Source organism: Aspergillus aculeatinus, assembly GCF_003184765.1.
Source record: "Aspergillus aculeatinus CBS 121060 unplaced genomic scaffold BO66scaffold_3, whole genome shotgun sequence".
NCBI classification, from domain to species: domain Eukaryota; kingdom Fungi; phylum Ascomycota; class Eurotiomycetes; order Eurotiales; family Aspergillaceae; genus Aspergillus; species Aspergillus aculeatinus.
Genome location: NW_020291472.1, coordinates 160,857 through 173,129, shown reverse-complemented (window position 1 = coordinate 173,129; position 12,273 = coordinate 160,857). Strand labels below are relative to the sequence as shown.

At 52.6% G+C, this 12,273-nt stretch overlaps 5 protein-coding genes across 5 annotated transcripts; 1 reads left to right on the top strand and 4 right to left on the bottom strand.

Annotated features, from left to right (window-relative positions):
* Positions 1–1,575: 1,575 nt before the first annotated feature.
* On the top strand, positions 1,576–3,324 carry BO66DRAFT_425472 (uncharacterized protein; the record flags this gene model as incomplete). The annotated part of the gene is made up of 3 exons (XM_025650228.1): positions 1,576–1,773; positions 1,854–3,150; positions 3,206–3,324. 3 exons carry the CDS (start codon positions 1,576–1,578, stop codon positions 3,322–3,324), a joined length of 1,614 nt encoding a protein of 537 aa, XP_025508292.1.
* Positions 3,325–3,708: 384 nt separating this feature from the next.
* On the bottom strand, positions 3,709–5,624 carry cox15 (cytochrome c oxidase assembly protein cox15). The gene is made up of 2 exons (XM_025649659.1): positions 5,118–5,624; positions 3,709–5,063 (listed from the first exon to the last, which is right to left on the bottom strand). Exons 1-2 carry the CDS (start codon positions 5,588–5,590, stop codon positions 3,971–3,973), a joined length of 1,566 nt encoding a protein of 521 aa, XP_025508291.1. The 5' UTR covers positions 5,591–5,624; the 3' UTR covers positions 3,709–3,970.
* A 422-nt stretch (positions 5,625–6,046) lies between these two features.
* On the bottom strand, positions 6,047–7,200 carry BO66DRAFT_387930 (SDR family oxidoreductase). Its single transcript, XM_025646433.1, has 4 exons — positions 7,090–7,200; positions 6,423–6,963; positions 6,231–6,330; positions 6,047–6,173 (listed from the first exon to the last, which is right to left on the bottom strand). The coding sequence occupies exons 1-4, from the start codon at positions 7,127–7,129 to the stop codon at positions 6,102–6,104; spliced, it is 753 nt and encodes a 250-aa protein (XP_025508290.1). The 5' UTR covers positions 7,130–7,200; the 3' UTR covers positions 6,047–6,101.
* Positions 7,201–7,377: 177 nt separating this feature from the next.
* Positions 7,378–9,867, bottom strand: BO66DRAFT_387928 (stromal membrane-associated protein). Its single transcript, XM_025646432.1, has 5 exons — positions 9,696–9,867; positions 9,407–9,575; positions 9,302–9,346; positions 9,135–9,237; positions 7,378–9,074 (listed from the first exon to the last, which is right to left on the bottom strand). Exons 1-5 carry the CDS (start codon positions 9,802–9,804, stop codon positions 7,767–7,769), a joined length of 1,734 nt encoding a protein of 577 aa, XP_025508289.1. The 5' UTR covers positions 9,805–9,867; the 3' UTR covers positions 7,378–7,766.
* A 455-nt stretch (positions 9,868–10,322) lies between these two features.
* On the bottom strand, positions 10,323–11,452 carry BO66DRAFT_387927 (uncharacterized protein). The gene has a single exon (XM_025646431.1). It carries the CDS (start codon positions 11,297–11,299, stop codon positions 10,553–10,555), a length of 747 nt encoding a protein of 248 aa, XP_025508288.1. The 5' UTR covers positions 11,300–11,452; the 3' UTR covers positions 10,323–10,552.
* Positions 11,453–12,273: the final 821 nt, after the last annotated feature.

Sequence of the window (12,273 nt, the reverse complement as noted above, 5' to 3'; positions counted from 1 at the left end):
CCGCTCGGGAGGAGAAAGATGGAGGGTTACGGCAATGTGACGGATGACTACTGCTTCAGTTTTCGTGATCAATTATGCCGGACTGGCGAGCTGCAGGCTGGCAGGCAGAACGGGCTGACGTGAAGAGTCTCGTGGGTTGGCTTAAGGACATCATTGCCGTCTGGATAGCAAACTGCACACAGGTCATGGTTGACGAGATTTTAGGTCGTAGTTCCCCGGGGGAACCTGTAAATATGGAGTCGAGATGTCGATGGAGGTGGTCATTACGAATGATCGGTCGCGTCTAGCGTGGATACTATAGACTACATATTTCCAACTTGACAAAATGATACATACTCTGGACTAAAGAAATACTGATTCCTGCTGTGAGCAGCATCGCCCTTGATAACTTTTATCTTTCTAACGTTGCTGAAGCCTCGAGTTCGATACAGCGCGCCCGTAATGAAATAGTCCGAGACCTTGGTCAAAGATAGGTTTACCAGACGCGCAGATAGCTTTTGCCATGCATCCTATAGCCAGCTCCTCTACTCTTCATCGATACTTCTGTAAGAGCTAAAATATCAGCCAAAGCTTCATTCCAACTAGCAGAACAACCCGACCAACATTCTCCGTTCAAGTACCCAAAAGCAATCCTCTTTGTTTACCCCAGAGTGCTTCCAGTATAAAGTCCTAGGCAACGACAAAGCTTGCTATACCCCCACTCACCCTCACTAACCCTCCCATACCCGTAGAGCTGACAAAGTCACCCAGGGAAGCATACACCCAACCCAGAAGCGCACAAGGCTGCATACACAGAAAGTAGAGTAGGACGAGCCATGGCCGTGTTATAATGGCCATAACATTCACCATCGCCCTAGTGGCAAGGCAGATCGTATCATCGCACTAGTGCGTATTGTCGTGCCTGCGTATAGAATGCAGCGGTGCCCTGCAGATCGTCCGTATCTTGCGTCGTGACCGTCGCAGGCCTGGTGTCTGGTGAACGTGTTTGTTTCTCCCTTTTTCTTTCTTCTCCCCTCTTCCTGTTGTTCTTCATCTTTCTCCCTGGCTGCAAATTTTCTCCTTCCAATTCTTTGAGCTTGACCCCAGACTTCACACGGCTGTAACAGTTGGCACGCCTTCCTCGTTTACGGAACAAGGAAGCTGTGCTCACGAAAATTGCCATCAGTAAAGTTCATTCGGGCTCACGTCCTGAAATCAAGACTCTCAGATAGAGACCGGGTGATGAGCAGTGTGAGCGGTCACACAGGGTGAAGTTGTTCATCATGTTTAACCGCGGTAAGTATATCTTGCATAACCAAGGGAGTTGTCTTATAGGGGCTTTATGCATAAGCCAATCTTCTTTGGAGATCTTTATGTTCTCTCAGCTTTGAAGCTGGCTTTATATGCGTGTGATTATGTTCTTGGGACCGTTGGGTGCTCTTTTCTTCTGAAACTGAGGCAACAACAAGAGATATCTGTATGATAAAGAATGGTTCTTAGTCGAACAGGTTGAGCGAGGAGGAATCTGATATTGCAGCTTGATATCCTGAGCCGGGAGGAAGCCAAACTGAGTTTCGGAGACGAATTATGCTGACAATGCTCGAATCAGAGAACAGAGCCAGACGCAGACCATCGGGACGGCCACTGCCCACTGTCCCGCAGATTCTCGAAGGCATTGAGCTGGAGGAAGTGGTCGATTGTCTGCCATCAGTTCACCAAGTCCTCAGCAATCGTGAGGGAGCCGATTCAGGTCCAGACGTTGTCCAAAGATCTTCCAACAGACCAAGGCCATTGGTCAGTGCATCCCTTCATTTCCTTTTGCTCAGTACCATTCTTTATGAGAAGATAAATGACTTACGGTTCTCTCATATCAGACGTTGGATGAAGCCAGTGTGGAAGCATTTGCAATCAACCGTTCTCCACATGGACAGCCCGCTAGAACCACGCGACTTCTTCCACCTCCTTACGGCTCATATCATCCACCCAGAGCTGCTCCGGTGGCTGCACATTCCGCCCATCCTCTCCTTCAGCAGCCTCCGGCTTCCACCGCGGAAGGGTCGAGGCTGACGGCCGCACCGGCTGCTCCTGTCATCGTGGTGACCGATCCCGATGGTGATCAGCGAGCCCTAAGCACGGAAGACGATTTTCTCTTTCCAGTGCCTCCTCCGGTGTACTCACCGCCCCAACTAGGTATTCCTCTTCCCCATGTAGCCGAAGAACCCCGCGGACAAGCTTATGCCATATTAGAGTTCCGGGAGAGGCAACCCCGCAGATCCACAGTACAATCCTCCCACCTCTCCCCACATTGGCAGCCTCGGCTCGTCCGCAACTACTCGTCGTTTGCCGGAGGGTACCCGCAAGACAACGGGATGGGCCACCGGGGTCTGTCCCCGTCCCCGTCCCCTCCCGGCAGTGAGGTCGTGACCGTGTTCGATGATCAACCTGCTCGGACGGCAAAGTGCGATGTGTGTGATGGCCGCAACACATCTGGCATGAGCAGATGTACGGTGTGCAAGTGGCAGTGCTGTCACAATTGTACCATCCGCAAAGGACTTCGCCGATCTCACATTGCCGGGAACGTAGTGCATGTTGCGCCGATCACGCGGGAGGAACTATTACAGAGCAGCACGGAAGCCAGTAGGTCGACAGGCAAGACAAAGAGGAAGAACAAAACGAAAAAGGTGGGTGGTGGTGCAAGGGCGAGTGCGAATGCGAGGAACAATCGCGGGTTGGATTCCGTGGGAACAGCCACCGAAGCAAGGTACAACGTGGAGGCAAGCGCTGGTAGCTATAAGTCGTTCGTCGATGGGGAGGTGATAGTGCGAGACTTCGGGGCATTGCCGGAAGCAGAAGGTACGGCGAACATCCCCGCTGGCAGGAACTGCAACCACCGCGAGCCCATCGCTCAGGGCGAACTGCAGCCCATTCGCACATTTCCCAAACCCAAGAAGGGCCAGCAAGTTGTCAGTGCAGCGCCTCCTCGCTACAGCCACGAGCTCATTTGGGGTCCACCGGCTGGCATCGATGACGCCTTCACCCACAACGCAGATCGTGTTCACCCCCCAGCCACTCCACCTGGTAGACCAGATTACATCGATCAGGAGTTGAAGGATGCTGGGGAGCTTCTTACCTTCTCAACCGCGGCGACAGCGATAGAAGCAGTAGAGCGAGGTATGTCCCCCGAACATTTATAATACCCACGATCCGGTACTCGATATCTAACAAGGTATACATCTCGCAGCCGGAGGTATTCCAGATAAAGCTCGCATTATCGAAGACGCGAGCGCATTGGCCGAGCAGGAAGTTGAGGAGTACAAGCAGGGCCGTGCGTTGGCAGGAGTATGAATCCGAACCAGCATCAGGAACTCGCGAAGCACGATGCTCTGCAGAGCGGAAGGTACTGTGGCAACCCGCACTGCTGCGCGTCTCAGCCACTTTCCTGGTTCCAGTCGCTAAGCGTAAGTGATCCCATCCCCTCGTCGGGATTCTCCGGCACGGATGCTTGCTTATGGTTCTCAAGCAGACACACGTCTTTCCCCTCAACGTCACCTATAGATTGGAGAAGCAGCCGTGGCCGAGCATGCTAGATCTAATTTTTCGATACTAGAGCTGAATCTTAATAAGTTTCTTGTTGGCAAGGGTGTTGCTTTTGATCGGTGGAACGGCTCGGGAATGATAAAGCGGTTGAGGTGGGACGAGATATTATGGGGTTTTTAGCTGCGTACGTTAGGTTCTCAGGTTCATCCTGCAAAGCTTCTTATCGCTACAGGATCTAGTAACAATGCGCAAGATAGCACTGAAAATGCAATGTTATTGTACAAAAAGGAAAACAACAAGCTCCGAAAAGTAGAGAGGACGATGGGTTATAAGTACAACACAAGAGAAATCGAGGAGCCACTTCAGGCGGTACTGTGGCGGGGCCATACACATGCATTTCTTTCGTCAACGATGCCCGCAATCCCTATTCTCAGGGATTTGACAGAGACAAGATTTAGGCCTTCTTGGCAGCCTTCTTGGCAGCCGCATACTGCTGTCTCAGCTGGAGTAGCTTAAATGTCCGGGTTGGGCGCCAAACACGGCTGCCCAGGACCAATACCCAAGTGAGCAAGAGAAGACTTCCCGCCTGGTGAGCGGAGGCCAAGGGTGTGGGAACCAGATAAAGCAGGGTCGAGATACCCAGACCGACCTGGCAGAAGGCGAAAGCGACCACGCCGTGAACGCCTCTGCGGGCCGAGCGGCCCATCACGCGGTTCACCCTAGGGACCTTGCTGTAAGCCCACAGGGCCATAATGCTGGTGAAGGTAGTCATTGCCAGGATGCGGTGGTCGAGCTGGACCAAGGAGGGGTTCTCCAGCATGTTGCGCCACCAGAGATCCGAGCGATCCTCACGCTGGGAATAACGGGCGTCCAAGAGTTCCTCCTTGGGAGGGGTAAGTCCATTGCCCATGTAGGGGAACTCATTGTAAATGAGACCGGCGTCGAGACCGGCGACAAGGGCACCAGACATGGCGGTAACGAAGACCAGGAGAGCCACACCGGCCACAGAGCGACGGAAAACCGTCAGGTGCTTGGAATGGAGTTTCTTGAGTTGCTTCAGGCCCTTGTTCACATCGGAGGCGAGGCGTTGAGAGCGCAGGATAGCAAGACCATTCCAGAGCATAGCAGTGTAGCAGACGAAGGCGGCGCCAAGATGCGCAGTGAGACGGTACTGGCTGACGCGAGGGTGGCTGCCGGGGGCGAAGAGGTCTTCCTTGAGTCCAGACGCAACCATCCACCAACCCAGAAATCCTTGGAAACCGATCAAGCCTGCAATACCAGCAAGGCGCAGAGCCATGGGCTTGCTGACCTTCCTTCTAGCGACGAAGTAGATAGCCGGGAGCACGAACGAGAGACCAACAAAGCGGCCCCAGAGACGGTGAATCCATTCCATGTAGTAGATTGACTTGAATTCGGAGAGCGTCATGTTCGGGTTCAGAAGCTGAAATTCGGGGGAGGCACGGTACTTGGCGAATTCGGATTCCCAATCTTCGTCGTTCATGGGAGGGATGGATCCGGTGACGGGGCGCCATTCTGTGATACTCAAACTATACACCAAGTCAGTATAAGCCTTCGCGATCAATCATTGAGAAGACACATACCCTGATTCTGTTAATCTAGTAAGGCCTCCGAATACAACGATACCAAAGACGCTGGCAGCACTAGCCAACAGCCAGTAGGCTACCACCTTGTGAGTGAGGATAGGAAAGAACCGTTTCGGTGCTTGCTCGGGTGCGGCGGCAGAGGCAGCAGACTGAGCCTGGGCGGGCTGGGCGGGCTGGGCGGGCTTCGAGGAACTGGCAGGCTTGGGAGATTTGGCAGACTTGGAAGACTTGGAGGACTTGGAGGCATAGTTTCTCAGACTAGAGGCGAAAGCACCCTTGGCTCTGGCGCGTAGAGAGATGGTATTGAGTGCAGTGCGAGCATTGTCCGGCGCAAAGAACTGCTTGCGCAAAGCGGAGGTGGATGCATAACTCTGAGTCCTAATGAGGCATGGGCGGCAGGTGAAGAATTCCTTTGACAATCGGGGGGCAAGACTCCGCAGCAAAGGTGCGGAAGGCCCCAGGAACGCCATGGTGACGGGGTGCCAGGAACAATTGGGACCTGATATGGATTGAGTCGCGGTGTTGATGAAAGTTGGCGGCCGATCAAAAGATCTTCGGAAGGCGGAGGCGGAGCGGCCGAGAGGCACCGTCCAATCAGATACGAAGGATTTGTCGCGAGTCAATCAGCCCATAGTTCGCTACTTGTTGACAGTTACTGGGTATTTGAATGAGCAATTCTCGTTCATTTGAAGTTTTTGTTATTGCTGCTTCTTAAGTGGCCAGTGTTCAAATATCGAAATCTCAGAGGTAAATTGATTGTAGTAAAGTTCTGTAAAAAAGGTTACTTATCCAGTGCAAGCCTTCTGGCCTCAGGCACAAAGTCTTAGACACTGTAACTATACCGTAGTCCCTCTTCTACTCCGTACATGGTCCTGATCTGAATTTGTCTATTTCTGATCCGATATAGATTAAACACAATCCACAATCCACAATCCGACAGCCAGCTCAGAGAAATCACCCTCCATATCTCACTAATGGCTATTAGAAAGCCATCTCCTGGCCCTTGACAGTAACAAAACGACCACCAACAGACTCTCTTGTTGCGCCATCGATCTAAGTAGATAGCATGTTAGCCTCGCCATGGCAGATAAGAAGCGATTGACCACAAACCAGCTTGACTATTCCGTCCGCACATTCATCGACCTCACTAAAGGCAGAGTCCAGTCCAATACTCCTGGCAGCGGCATTGCCCATAGCAGTCTTGACGAATCTGCACACAACCAAGTCAATAAAGCAACACAATACATCATTACCATCACCAACACCACCCCCTCGTATCAAAACATAGTATCCCCAACTCACCCTGGATGAATCATAAAGCTCACGAAGCCCGGATTCTCCACATGAATCTTCCTCGTGATCCAATTCGCCGCCGCCTTGCTGGCGCCGTACCCCCCACCGGGGAAGTACTCCTCATCCAGTCCGGCAATGCTGCCCATGAAACTGCTAATAGTCACGAACTTCGGCTGCTGCTGGGAGCTCTTGCCCAGGAGCTTGAAAACCGCCTGAAAGAGACGAAGTATGCCGACGGTGTTGACGTCCAGGTGGCGCTGGACTTTGGACAGCGGGGCGTCTTCCAGCCGGTAATCATCATCGTAGTAGCCCGCATTGGCAACCACAACGTCGAGGCGGTGGATGTTCTCCGCCTCCTGGAGGTATCGGACGGCTTCGTGGGCGTCCGTGTCCGATTGAGCGTCGATCTTGACTAGGATGAGACGGGATCCTTCGCCGGCGGGGAGGGCGAGGAGAGTGTGCGCTGCAGCGGCGGAGGGATCGCGCACGGCGGCGATAACGGTGCAATTGGGGCGCGAGACGAGGATCCTGGCAAGGCCGTAGCCGATTCCTGTGGTATTTCCGGTTGCACCATGGTCAGTATACATACAGAGGAGTGTGTGCGTCGAGGTACAGTACCCCAACCCCAGCTCTAAGCGGGGGCAAGGGGAGTCGTGGCTCTTGCTTGTAAACATACCTCGACTTGCTCCTGTAATCAGATAAACGGTTGATGTCATGGCGATAATGGGGACTTGAAGATATGTTTCTTGCGCGACTTGGATCTCTTTATGTAGGATCAGTAGAAGAGAAGATGTGGGCTAAGAGCACGTCTTGTGGAAGCATAGGAATATGGCTTATATACTTCAAAACCTCAGCCGACTAGCGTTCTTATGGTTAGACTGCTTTTAGATAAGCCACGGATTCGCACAGAACTACACCAGGCTCCATAATGGCACGCCTGAGTGAACTGTCTCGAGACCGTCAGCCCTCACTGCGGGTTCGTCGAATCTCCTTGGAGGAAGGCTTATTCGCAAATGGTCCAAAACAGATACGCTCAAATCTAGATGACATGCAAGAAAATCATTGCTGAAATCGTTGAAGCACTAGTTCTTTTGTTTGTACAATACATGCCATGACGCCAAGCGCGAATTCCTAAGACCACCCAACACTCTTTTCTTAGAGGGTCATTCATACTGAATCATGACTAATTAAGGTCCCAAAAGAGAAGGGCGCGGAAGCAAGCAAGCAGATCTTAAGAGAAGTGAAGTTCGGATAAATGTGGGATAACATCTGGAGTTGATGTTCATGTCTAATCTGGATTTGTTGAAACTAGGTATGTGCAAAGTTGACGAAGGCAAAGTCGAAGGAAGAAGCCTACTCCCAAACGTTGGAGAACAGATCATCAGCCCCGCCAAACCCGCCAGCCGGTTTGGAGGAGTTGGACGCATTAGATGTGTTATTAGAGGTAACGGTAGTCGAAGAAATTGGTGCCGCACTGGTCCAACCACCGAAGTCCTCGTCAGCGGCGACTGTTGGGGTTGGCTTAGAAACCGCAGCCGGCGACGTCGGCGCTCCCCAGCCACCACCAAAATCATTGGCGGTTAGGGTGTCCGGGATCTTCATCATTGAAGATGCAGCAGATTGTGCCGGAGCAGGAGCAGGCGTACTCCAGGCATTGCCTCCCCACGGGTCAATGCTGGACGGCGGAAGCGCACTAGCAACGGAGGCCGTTGGGGGCGAGAAGGCCGGTTTCGGCGCTGGGGCAGGCGCAGGGGCGGGAGTAAGATTGAACGCAGATTTTAATTCGTTCTGTGAATTGGGAGCAGACACTGGAGGCGGGGGTGCAGCAGCCTTTGCTGGAGGGGAAGAGAAGCCGAGCAAATCATTTGAGAATGAGGAAGACGGTGGGTTGGGCTTAGACGGAGCCGCGGAAGCGAAGCTAGTAAATCCCGAATCAAAGCCATTCGAAGAGAAGGACGCATTCCGGGACTGGGGCTTCGCTGGTGGCAGAGTAGGAGAAGTAAGGCTGTCGAACAAACTGCCGCCTCCCCCAGTACCGACGGAGAGAGTAGGTGACGAGACCTTTGGAGCCGCTGGGGTAGACTTCATGCTGGCGAAGTTTGCAAGATTGGCGAATGGCGAAGGCTTCTCAGCCGGTTTGGCAGGCGGGGGAGAAGTGGTGGAGGGGATGCTCAGCCCGCTGAAAGCATCGGTCAAGCCACCGAAGTTGGATGATGACGCCGACTGGGGCGGCGGGGAAGTCAGATCTCCAAAGGAGGACGTGCGTTCATGCTGCATCGGAGCAGGCGTTGGCTTCGAATAAAGAGACAGGATAGATTGCTTCAGGTCCGGGCGAGACATTCCGGTTGAACCAGTAGGGGTGGATGCAGTGCTGGCCGGACGGCTGGTTGGCGCAGGCTGTGTGCTGCCGAAAAAGTCGAGACCCAACAACGAATCTCCAGGACGGGCAGCAGGCTTAGCAGGAGGCGCAGACTGGGGCTGCTTGGGAGCCGATCTAGTTGCAGGCTCCGTTGTACTGGGCCGCGCGGGAGGAGAGATATCGTCACCGAAGAGGTCGACGGAAGCTTGAGGACGATGATGGACGGCAGGTTGACTGGCCGTCGCCACTCGCTGGGATGCGGAGCGCTCAAGTTTGGCCTTTTCCTGGACAACTGCGAGGGGCTGGTGGACACTGAAGTCAGTTATCAATCCAATCCCTGGGGTACTCTCCTAGTCCCTTACCACGTCGTCATCACCATCACTTAGGGTCGAGGGATCGGGCATTGGACCATCCATAACCCATCTCTTCGACTCATACTTGGTTCTGATGAAGTTCTCAATCTTCCTGTTGTCGTGGTGTTTGTCAGACACAATATCTCCGCGAGCGATGATAGAGGGGTTCCGCTTACGCTTCCGAGGGGACGTGGCCGGGCGCCAACTTGGCTTCCCAGTATCTGTCGGTGATAATTAGCCATCTGTAAGTCAATGCGATCCCAAAGAGAGCGGGAACATACTTGTTTGCCCTAGCGTTACCCCATTTCACAACACTCTGAAGTTGTTCATCCGTCCATGAATCAAGATCTACGGACTTGACCCGACTGATATGCGTGCCCATGCCCCGGTGAATTCCCGAGCAACGGATACAGATGAAAATACCCAGATTCCATGATGCCCAGCGCGGGTCTATAGGCAAGGTATGTTAGCCTTTCCGGACTTCCGAATTTCCTTGCATTGAGTGCACAGTGCAGGGTGAAAGAAGAAAAGGGCCGGTGGACCCAAAAGTTCCGGAAGGTGGTCACATACGCTTGTTGCGCTTGCAATCAGCACATGTCTTGTTTTGTTCGAGTTTCAGCAGGCTCTTGATAACCTGTTGGTTTTGAGCAGCCTGAGACGGCGTGGCGCGTCGAGACATCACAGCGGAGGTCGCGATATCAATCAAGAGGCCGGGGTTAAGTAACAGGACTCAATAAAGGAGTTCAAAGGGGAGTTGAATCACGGACGTCAATCGGCACCAAGTGGCGGGATGCGGTGGGTGTCGGCCTGAGGCATAAAGGCGGTGAGTACCCAATCTGGTCCGTCGCACGTGCCAGATCAGCTCTCGATATGTCCGAGATCACATGACATACAGATCTATAGCTACAGTGACTCTGCAATTATCCAACGTGCTTCAACCCCGGGCTTGTAGGTGTCTAAGAGTGTGCAATCCCACGATCCGCTATATCTTATTACTAAGAGCAAAATGGGCTATATCATTCTCACAAGCTCATGGCAACATACTTCTGGACCTCCAATGGCTATGTATTCCCCAAGTTGGGAAGCGCATTGAGTTCAGGTACGGTGCAGTGCATCATCCGTTGAATAGGATATCTACGACAGTGTCGCAGCACATCACTGAGAGTTTTAGGCAAGCTGGAAAGGAACGAAGAAAACCAGGGAAGAGCATTAGTATACAGAAGCTATTATGTTGACTTTCCAGAATACATCAGAGCCCTTTCTGACAAGGGCTACTTGTACAGTCGATAAAGTTCCGATTTCCATGAGCCCCATGTCAGCGCCTTGAACAACCCTCTAGACTGAAAGCTGTTAACTAGCGGGACAGAATAACACTGTCTCACAGACTCTAACCTACCCAAATTCTGGAACTTAAGAGCAGTAAACTATCACTCCAGACTACCATCACCCACGCATCGCGCCAACGGATAAGTCTCACCCAGGCAAGTCGTCACCACTCCCTTAACCCAAGACAGCGTCCCTCCCTCAAGGTTGAAGCTCGCGTCATTGAAGGAATCGGCCTGGTAATACTCGAATTGCCCGCTCCCTGGCTGGCCAGTGAAGACATAGCCTCTTTTTCGATGGGTCAAAGGGTTGCTCACGATCGCTCCCCACTTGTTGGCTGGGATGGTCATGGTGACCGTGCCAGTCACCGTGCTAGTTGTTGTCTCCTGATAGCTGATGCTGGTGGACGCAGACAGGAAGTCCTTGACGAGAGTGAAGTCGGCGGACGTGCCTGTGGTGATGCTATTGGCAATCGACTGGCCAGCCTGGATGGCCACCGTGGCGGCAGCCTGGTTGGCGTGCACGATGGTTGACATGGCCACATCCCATCCGAGGAAGTCGAGATCAGGGAGCGGGATGATGAGCTCCGTGCCTGATCCGCGCTTTGTGATGTTGGATGGAGATGCATTGGATTTGATCAGCCGTGGAAAGGCGCTATCGGTTGCCTCCGGGGAAAGGAAGGTGAGGCCTTGCAGGTGCGAGGCCAACTCAGCTTTCTTGACGGTTGTTGTGGTGCCATTGCTCAGGAATATGACCGCCTCGTCGGGGCCACAGACAGCTGGCTGGGAGGGAATGGCCGTTGCAAGACATAGCGTTGCAGAGAAAAGTGGGAAGAGAGGAAGAACCTTCATGATTGCTTGGAGTAACATGCGAAAGGGGAAAAAACCATGAAAGGGGCAGGCAGTGCAGTCTTGAATGAGTTGTATCTTTGAACAATGAAGACTGGCAGGTATTTATATGCTCGCATTGTGTACACAGGTAGTATCTATCACGTTTGTCAAATCTCATAGAAACCATACACTGGGCCATACAGAATATGGTCCTTACCGACCATCAGAGTAACAGGACTCCATTGGAGTGCCGCTGGGGACGATCAGCACGAGGCCAATCCTCCGAAAAAGGGCCGAAGGGAATCAGGGATCGACAGGCGTCGGATGCGAGAGATAGATTGAGCATCCCATTAGACACTGCATGATGCTCGACTACACGAACCGCTCCCGGGCCCACTCGCGGAACCTTAATAGATGAGTTTGTTTCTCCGCCAATTCAACGGTCCCGGAAGTATCGGGTGCAATTGTTCGTCCGATGTTGCAACCAGGTGATCGTCGGCTTGGACTTAGGCTGAGACAGGAGATCCATGTTTATACATAGTCCTCAGCCCCAGATTAGGCGGCAGGAAGGTGAGACTTGATCTATCAGCGAGGAAGAACGAGTCCGACTCTCCCCATCAGCTGTCACAAGAACATTTTCAAGGATATTGTGATCATCATCGTCGATAGATAGAAGGACCTTGGCAAGTAATCCCGACATCGAGAAATGTGCTCTAACGAGTGGTCGCAACTCAATCTGCGGAAGAACATCGGAAAATTCGACCACGGCAGAGGATCGTTGGATGCGAACTGTGACGATCTTCAGTGATTGCTAGGATTGTGGCAGGCGACAGAATAACCATATATTGAAGCACGTCCTATTCTCCTATACGACAATGGCAGGGCGCAACGCAGAAATCACCTAATATCTATCAGTCTCTGCCTTCCATACTCAAGCTATCTTCTTACCAATTTGCACCAACCAACGGAACAATGAAGCAATTTATGGCTCTGAT